General features: G+C 49.5%; 1 protein-coding gene across 2 annotated transcripts in view; it reads right to left on the bottom strand.

Annotated features, from left to right (window-relative positions):
• Positions 1 to 2,747: 2,747 nt before the first annotated feature.
• Positions 2,748 to 9,252, bottom strand: part of CD83 (CD83 molecule) — a 19,040-nt gene continuing 12,535 nt past the window's right edge. The window contains exons 3-5 of one of the 2 annotated variants that reach the window (XM_032424938.1): positions 7,809 to 8,019; positions 5,355 to 5,458; positions 2,748 to 4,108 (exon numbers count right to left, since the gene is read on the bottom strand). In XM_032424938.1, coding sequence (XP_032280829.1) covers positions 3,983 to 4,108; positions 5,355 to 5,458; positions 7,809 to 8,019 — 441 coding nt within the window. In that variant the 3' untranslated portion in view covers positions 2,748 to 3,982. Of the gene's footprint in view, positions 4,112 to 5,354; positions 5,459 to 7,808; positions 8,020 to 9,252 lie in introns of both variants that reach the window. The other variant, XM_032424937.1, reaches the window with a different exon arrangement.

The following is a 9,252-nucleotide window of genomic DNA, read 5'->3' as shown; positions in this document are numbered from 1 at the left end:
GGATCTTATCTTATGGCTGCCCTGCTCAGAATCCTTCGATACTGCCCCACCATACAAATTCTCTACAAAAACGTCTCTATCTTCCATCATTGCCTCCTCCCTATGGGACCTGGGCTCTGGGTGCCCTCTGCCTACAGAACTCTCATGCAATTCACTGTTCAAGAGTGTGCTCTACCTCTTGCCTTAGAAATCGTGTCTTCGCCATTCCTACCGCCCTTCCTTACCCATTATTACCATTCAAAATCCTGCTTATCTTTCAAGTCTGAGTTCAAATGGAATCAGTTCTTTAAAGCCTGCTAAGGAGCTCCCACATGAAGTTGGACCCTCCTACAGTCCTTTGTTTATGTTCCCACTCTTCTTTGTTTACTTGCCTCATGTTAACAGGTCGCTGTGCTTACAGCTTAAGGCTCATTTCTCCCTCCACTAGATTTTAAGTCCTTGAAAGGAAGGGTGTTCTTGCTTTTTCTGAGTATTTCAGAGAATGCCTACAATAGTACTTTGTCCAGAGTAAATGCTCAGCAAATACACTTAATGTTTAACTTTACCCATTCAACACACACATACACACAAGACACTCCAGGTGGTAGAATCCTACAGGTGGTAGAATTTGAACTTCGAATGCGATTTAAAAATGAAAATTACAAAATAAACACACTTAGTCTTAAGAGGATAATAAATAACAATAATAGAATCCGACCAAAGAACTGATTGATTGTATCTTAACAACCAATTCGATCAAATCTGGCTCTGCACACAATCAGCTGCAAAACTATGAGGGCTAATTGCTGTTGAATTAAGCAAACAGCTCCTATCCTAGGATTTTTAGGCCTTTGGCTGTTTTTAACATAGGAAAGATGGAGTACAGACAATGATCCAGTTAATCCAGCCAAATAAAGTTGCCAATGAGGGAAGGGCGGGAGAACCAGACGGCATTATTCTGAGGCTCTCACTGTCCCTGAGCTATGGGGTCGAACACATGAGCCTCACATACTCTATGTCCACAGGTTGTGGCTGGATCCCTTCTCCTGCAACCCCGGCAAATAATCGGGCTCTGTTGGGTTCTGTGAGTGCAGCTCAGTGTTTCCTATGATGAAACCTGCTATGAATTTTTATGAAAACAAAAACCACAGGCCTTCTTTTGGAAAGATGTGGTGCTGATACTCATGTTTGTACTGGTGTCTTGGGACATCCCAAGGTGAAATTATTTGAACCTTAGATCTAACTCCGTAGACCAAGGAGGGTCCCGAGAATAAAGCTTTCCCGGGCAGTGGAGACAAAGAACAAATATGGTTCGTGATCATCTACCTTCCTCAATCAAGGCAGTTCACTCTCCTTGATAAATTCTGCCCTACCCACCTTACCCTGCTCTCTCTTTCTCACACACACACACACACGCACACACACACACACGTATATCTTTTCTCATTCCAAACACTAGGTGCAAAATGTTGAGTCTGATTTCAAATCTCCATCATGTTTTTCGCTCGAGTCAGTTCAAGCTAATGGGGGCGGCCCCCTCCCTGGTCTTTCCTGAACTGCAATCCCAATGGCCACGAAGCTTTTGGTTTCACTGTGTATTCATCCTCTGAAAGCAACACGACTCCTACACCAAGTCAATTCCTTGCTTTTGACAAAACCACTTTGTCTGTCAAAGGTTCATGGTCACCTTCTCTGCTTTTTGTTCTTTCTTGCTCTGATATTACTCTAAGGCTTACTATTTGCCAGACCCTGGGCTCAGCTCTTAGACCTATTACCTCATTTAATCCTCACAACAAACTTCTTAGGCAGATGCTGTTCTTATTCTTATTCTAAAGATCTGCCAACTGAGGCTCAGACAAGGCAGTCCACGACCCAGAGTTTTACAAGTACAACTTGTAAGTGTTGAGGCTGGGCTTCAAACCCGGCTGAGTAGAGAGCTTGTGATTACCATGCCAATGGGCTCCCCAGCACTTCTAGGAAAGAATGGAGTTGATGCCACTGAAAGGGAATCTACAGCTTTTACAGACATTTTATGAGCATTCATCTTTATAAAGAGCCATTTTCCAAAGAGGAGTCACCTATGATATTTTTACAACAATTGCAGCCACTTGTACTAGACTGTTCTTATCATTTTGAGGGTAATGGACCTATCTGCAAATCTTGAGCGAAACTCTAGGAATCCCAGGTGCAGAGACCCTGACTGTCCACATCCTTCTGAAGTCAAGACCCTCCTTCTTTCCATCCCTCACCCCTTACCAGCAGTCACGCATGTGGTCCAGCTGGTCATGGACATCCTCGTGGCAAGGCAACTCGAGGACGGATTCAGGGCATCCTTGGGCACAAGGGGGTGCTGTTTCATAGAGGTTTGCCAGCCATAAATGCCCTCTCTCTCGGAGGAAGGGCTCAGCCAATGTTACATCTCCAGAATTTCATCTTGGGTTCTGGTTCTCAAACTAGTTTACAGACATCCTAGCACTGATCCCAAAGTTTTAGGAGTAGTTTTAAATCTAAAAAAGAAAAACACTCCCTATTCACATGCAGTCACTTCATGACATGAAGGGTATGACAAAAAAGCAAGAACACTGCATTAACTTGGCTTCCCTCTGACTCCCTAACATCAGCGTGGGCAATGCACACACTACTAATGGGATAAAATCTCTTTGGAAAGCAAGCTGGGAAAGGGCCAAGTTTGATAAGAGAAACCCAACAACTGTCAAAATGTCAATGTAACATTTTGTGGACTCCTTCCTCCCCACGGCCCAGTGGCTCCTGTGTGTCCGTATCTTGGAGTACTTTCGGCTGCTGTGTCACTGACCTGACCTCCTCACTTCCCCAAAAGAACTCACAGAAGACTATGGAAAAGGCTTATTTGTGGCCTTCTTTGTTTGGAATGATGGAAAACATGAAAAATGAAAGGCATTCTCTCATGCCTAGAACACCACTGTAATAACAAGGATAATGACCCAACAGAGCTTCAAATTTTTATAGTGCTTTATGCTTTTCCAAAGCATTTTCACATACATTATTGCAATCAACTCAGACAACAACCTTTCGGTTTACAACTGAGAAAGTAGAAATCATGAGGACCCTGTTCAAGATCATACAGTCAGGTAGTGGGACAACCGGGGCGAGAACCCAGATTGCATGATTGGTCCAGCATCTCCAACAGATCATCACCTAGCTGGCTGTCCTGTGGTCATGCTCTCTGACCTCTCTGACCTCTCACTCACACTCCATACTGAGGTCACTTGTCCATCAGCCCTGACACCTAACCATAGATGTAGATTTCAAAAGGAGAACAAAAGACAAATCCTTCGACAGGTATCTATGGATATAAAAATAAATGTGGCACTCTTCTTTATTGTTTCTTTATGGGTGTCTTTCACAGATGAAAAAGCCCCATTGGGGAACAGTTCATCAACTTGTTATTTCTATGTACACACAATACTCCTTAGTAAGAGCAGAGCCTTCACACCGGGAAATTATTTGCTAAATATTCCCCACTGTCTCACAGTTTGGCCTGTCGATTTCTCCCAGACATAAACCATCTGGGCTAGTACAAGAAAACACAAGCAAATTCAAAGAGATGTTTCCCAGATGTGCAGAGGACAGCGGTCCTCAAGAGTCTGTCACAGGGCCAGCTCCAGGCATCTGTATTTCCCAAGACCCTCTTCCAATTGCGTCTCACCATAGCTTGTATATGACTGAAAAGATTTCCAAGAGGTTGACCAGATAGCTGAGGAAAATGCTAAGAAAGGTAGTTGTGAAGCAGCAGTACTAGGGACTTCCTGCAGGTGGCCCCATGCTATGTGGTCACGTAATGGCTTCCGAAGTCCTGCTCACAAAAAGTGGGCTGGGACCCGCTGTCAGGGGTTTCAGAAGGACTTCACAGGCAGGATGCCTTCTTCAGTGTGGGGCTCATTCTTCTCTTGTCCTGGGGGACGTCCAGGCGTACCACTGAGCCTTCTTTGACTTTTGGAAAAACAACCTGCAGAAATCCTGCTCATACCAGTTCTGTCTTGTGAAGAGTCACTGGCTCCAGATGTTTCTGTGGGGAAGTGACTGGGAGAAAAGCTCGTTCCATGACAGGCTTAGAAAAATCTGGAAAAATACTCTGTTGGTGTGCAAACTTCTGAAAAGTAAAAGAGGTAAGTCGAGAAATGAATAATCGGGAAAATGCATTGTTCCCTAAGAGCTGGCTGGCCAGCTCATTCTGGCAGCCTCACTCAGTCTACAAGTGGGCTCCTACTATTTCACTGGCAACTCCAAACTGACCACGGGATGCCCTGACTATAGGCTGGGGCCATTGCAAGCCCCTACTGTTGGTTACCTGCGAGGAAAATCAATGCCCATAGAGACAGGCATTTGCCAACAAGAAACTAAAGTCACTCAATTTTAATATTTCTCTCCAGTAATTCTAATTATCTTGTGTGCAGATAACTCTAATGACCAAATCATAAGCTCCTTGAGGGCAGGAGCTATGTCCTATAACCTTTTGATGTCCCCTATCAGTGCCTTGCTTAATGCCTGTGCAGTAGGTGCTTACTGGATTGGCTGATAGCCAAAATAGCACCCAAGAGATGAGTCCATGGCCAGAGAGGCAAGGATGTAAGCAGAGGGGGCCAATAAGTGACAAGAACTGGCCCTGGGACAGCTCTTGGGTGAGCTCTGTCCTGTTCCCTGAGTAGGCTGTCCTTCCTGATGCTATTGGGACACATGGGACAGACCGCTTCCTAGTGCGTCAGGCCCAGAGCTGGCCTTGCTCCCCTACAACTTTGGTCAATCCAGGCGCGTGGCCATGCGGAAAGAGGCTCAGGGTCTTGAAGATGGAGAGCCTGCTACCTACAGTTCAAGGGCATGTCAAGGACACTTAAGCACCCCAGGACACTCCCTGTATAGGCCCCACTATCCTGACTTCTCGGGGTTAATTCTCAAGGAGTGGGTGGAAGTTCCGAAAATGTGAGAGGAGAGAACCCACCAGGAGGAAACAGTTCAAGGTCAGGAGAAGGAGGCTGGTCTACCACCGTGGCTGCACGGGCTCACAAACCTATGGCAAGAGTGACGCCTTTGCCCCAGGATGGTGGAAGGTGGGTGCTGCACTCTCCACCACTGTCCCCACCCGGGCCTTCTCAAACCTCCCTCGCACACCTTACTTTGTTTTCTCTTCGCAGAGCTCTGCGCAGAGCAAGCAGACTGAAAACAAGCCCGGCGCTTCCCGCAATGAGCTCACAGTGCGGGCGCCTCGGCAAGTGCAAGGTTCAGGGAAGAACATCTCTCGCCACCATTAAATGATTCACGCTGTCTACAAAATATATTCGGATTGGTGCCCCGGGTGATCTTTTCATCATAATCGGTGTTTTTAAAAAGATACTTACACAAGTGAAAATAATGAGTGTTAAGTAGAAGACAACCAGCGCCAACAGCAGTACAATCTCAGCTCGGTATTTCTGAAAAGTCTCTTTGCGTTCCTTAGGGCATCCTTAAGAAAAACAAAACAAAACAGGAGGAACATGTGAGGCCGTTTAACAGGACTTTGCGACCATGATAAAAAGCTAAGAATGCTTTGCGCCGGCTTTTTTCACGTCCTGCTTGTCTCCCGCTCCTAAGCTCCCGTCTGGGCCATCGGGAACACGAGCGTGAGGGACGGCGGCAACAGCGGTGACCGTGGCGGCTGGCGCTCACTCGCACCTGTGCCTGGCCGTGTGCAGCCGGCCTGGCCTACGGATCTCACTTGATCACTGGAGGCAGGTGTGAGTACCCCCATCTTACAGGTGAAGGGCTCGGGGCGCGGAGAGGCGGAGGGAGTGAGGCCGGGGGCAGAGCCGGGAGTCCGAGGCCAGACTGACCCCGTGGCCCACCTGCCTCCATTTCAGAGGCCCGGCCTTTCCTGGCTTCTCTGATGCCTTCACACTGGGTGACGCACCATTTGTGAATCTGTGCCGTGGAGAATAGTAGGTGCTCTACCCGCAGGAGGCCGGGGGATGAAGGAACGAGGCGGGCGAGCTGCCGGGCTACGAGTGAAGAAGTCAGCACGTCTCTACAGAATCCTGAAAGCTCCTCCGCCAAGGCCCGCCGCAAAGGTGGGCAAAGGGGCTCCCAGGGGGCCACCAAAGACTGTGGCTGCAGCATTTGGGGGCACAAAGGCAGAAGGAGCCCAACAGCCCAGGAGCAGACAGAGCAAGGGCGGCTTCTCCTCACTCAGACATGACATCCAACATGTGCTGAATCTGCTAGAAGGCCCAGGCAGGGGCAGGTGGAGTGCAGATGACTGGGGAGGTCCTCCCCTGGGGCCGGGATGGGCCTGGAGATTGCTGGCAACCCCTGAGGCTGGATTCAGCATCTCCTGAGTATCGGCAGGGATGGGTTCCCTCCAGGGTCTGTGACTCGAGAAAAGAAAGGTGGAGAGCCATTTTCCTAACGGTTCCTAACCTTTATCCCGCACTCAGTGTATCCGGGCATGGGGCGAGGCATTTTAGTGCGATATCCCCCTCAACCGTCACCATAAGCACATGTTGGAGATGCAGTCGCTCCCATTTTAGAGATGCGAGGACTGCGATTTGCCCAAGGTCACACACTAATGAGCAGCATTGCTCCGAGCTGAACCCGATCCCAGAGACTCTGGAGTCTAACCAACTAACTTGCAGGCAACGTGGTCAGGAGAGGAGAGGAGAGGAGAGGAGAGGAAAGCAGCTGTTCTCGGTTTCTCGCGGCTCCGCTCCCCACACAACACGCCTCCTCTCTCTGCTCTCCCTCCATCACTCGTGTGAGCGTGAATATTCACACGCAGCCAACCATGTGCTGGCTACCGCGGACGCCAGCACAGAGCGTGCCGTGTTGGATGTAGCAAGTGCATGAAGACCAACAAAGCAGCCTAAGGGGCTCGAGATTGAGAAGGGCATAAGGGGTGTGCGTGTGTAACAGTGAACCAAATCCAAACACTGAGCCCAGCACAGTGATCCTGTTCTTGTGAAAAAAGGAATATTCTCTTAAGTCAGATTCCTTTTAGATTCCCAATAAAAGGAAAAAGTCGTTATGGTACAAAAATCAGGAAACTCTATGACAACAACATGTTTGTCATTTCAAGCCCCCACCACTAATAAGCGCTAGGCAAAAGTCAAATGCAAGGCATATTTTAAGCTCCATAAAGAAAAAGTATGGGAAAGAAATCCAAAGAGATAATCCTCGTCCTGGAGCTCAATTCTTGGTATTACTGCATAGAGCAAAAATGTGTGTTCTGTCACTGGAACATTATTGTCTCGCTGTGTCCTTTTTCTTCGGCCCTAGTTGAGGTATTGGGCAAAGTCACCACCAAAATGGGAGGAAGATGCTGTTCTCGTGGTAAAAAGGTGGCAACATGACGCAGCCCCCTTAGGTCAGGTTAGAAAGGCCCAGGTTAGAAAGGCCCTATAGTAGCCTGACGTATTCAGGACTATACCCTTTCTCCAAAAATTAGTCTTGGATACTTCCTATTTGCTTCAGAGGACTCTCGTATGAATAAACAACACCCTGATTAGTGGTTTGGCTACATTTGGCATTTATCTGACTAGGGTAGATCTGTCTTTATTAAGAAGGAAGGAAAAAAGGAAGGAAGGGGGGAGGAGAGAAGGAAGGAAGCGAGGGAGGGAGGGAGGGAGGAAGGGAGGAAGGAAGGAAGGAAGGAAGGAAGGAAGGAGCAGAAAAAGTTCTGACATCCTTGTAGGAGAATTTAGCTTTCAGGCACGGATGCGATCCAAAGCTCCCAGTTAGACTCCAGTTGAGAGGGTTTTAGGGCCTAGTGCAAGTGCACACGCATTTTGCAAGGAGGAAACAGGTGCAGCAGGTCACCTCACCTGTCACTTTCAAGGTCACAGTGCCGCTTTGGTTTCTCTGCCCGCCCAGCTCCTCCACAGTGCACCTGTACGTCCCCGTGTGGCAGCGACTAGTGTTTTGGATCTTCAAGTACAGCCCCTCAGCGGGGGCCTCCAAGGAGTCTTCCTTCTGCCAGTGATACTGCAGCCCCTCCTGGGGCACCTCAGTCCACTCCTGGCCACCCTCCATCAGCTGTTGGAAAAGAATCACACTGCATCACGCTGTGACAGAGCCTGCAAATGCGCCCCCCCTCCCCACCCCCATCCAGGTTCTGCCTCTTGTTTTCATAACATCCATCCTCGGCTAGTTTTTTTAAAACAAAATACTATGCATGTGTGACCTTCGGAGGAGAAGGAGAAAACCTATGAAAATTCTTTCAGGCTCTATCTTTTCTGGAATAAGATCAGGCCCGCATTTTATGATTCTGTGTAGCCCAGCTTCCAGCCTCCACAAAGGACAGAGTGTTGCCGCCAACAAGAACGACGTGTGGACGAGGGTGACGAGATGAAGTGCATGAATCACACTGAGTCATATTTTGTGGCCGATTGTTCTGTATTAAACGTTCTCTTGTTTTCTTCAGATACCAACTCACCCACTGAATGATCCTTAGTATCTTGGCCCTTTATCTGGAACTGTTCCTAAACTGGGGACTACGGCCCGACGACTCAGCGAAAAGCACGGAGCTGCACGAGCCGGGCCTCCTAGAAACGGGCACCGCGTCCTTCCAAACCCGCGGTATGCGTGGGGCCGCGCGTGACGCCGCAGGCTGGACCGGGCTGACTCTCCAGCGGGGCAGGAAGGCTGTGTGCACACCGTGTGTGTCAGATCCTGGGCGGCTCATGCCAAGCGCACGTGGAAGGACACTGACGGCTTCCGTCTTTGTACCCGCACAGAGCAGCCTGACGGCGGGAGACGCCAAATCCAGCCCCGCGCATCTGGCTGGATGTCTCTCCCTCAACGGTCTTTTTGGTCAAATCGGTGGGGTCTTTGCATCATCTAGTGCTCCAAAGATTAGGCAACCGTCCCGTTATTCCCCCAGATAGATGTTTAGTTTGCCTGACGAGCTTGCCCGCCGGTCCTCCACTGAGATGTTTTCAAGCTTCCAAAACCGAGTGACACAAACGGGAAGGCAAGTCACTGCTCTTCTCAGGGCTTGCGGGGGCAGCCCTCGCCCTTGGCCCTATGGCCGGGGACCAGCAGGGAGCCCGGGCCTCGGTGGCATTCCCTACCTGTCCCTAGCGTTGGGACAGCGCCAACGAGCCACCTCTGGGAAGGACGGAGTGGTCAGCAGTGGTCACCGCCCTGTCTTCACCCCCCTTTCCCTGTGTTTCATCGGGGCTGGCAGCCGGCCAGGGGGAGTGGCGCGGCGCGGGGAAGTCAGGAACTGAAGAATCGGGGGGGGGGGGGGGGGGGGGGGGGGGGGGC

The sequence above is a fragment of the Phoca vitulina genome, unplaced genomic scaffold (genome assembly GCF_004348235.1).
Source record: "Phoca vitulina isolate PV1807 unplaced genomic scaffold, GSC_HSeal_1.0 scaffold31, whole genome shotgun sequence".
In the NCBI taxonomy this organism is placed as follows: Eukaryota; Metazoa; Chordata; class Mammalia; order Carnivora; family Phocidae; genus Phoca; species Phoca vitulina.
The sequence above is the reverse complement of the archived record's forward strand: the minus strand, read 5'-3'. Positions and strand labels throughout refer to the sequence as shown.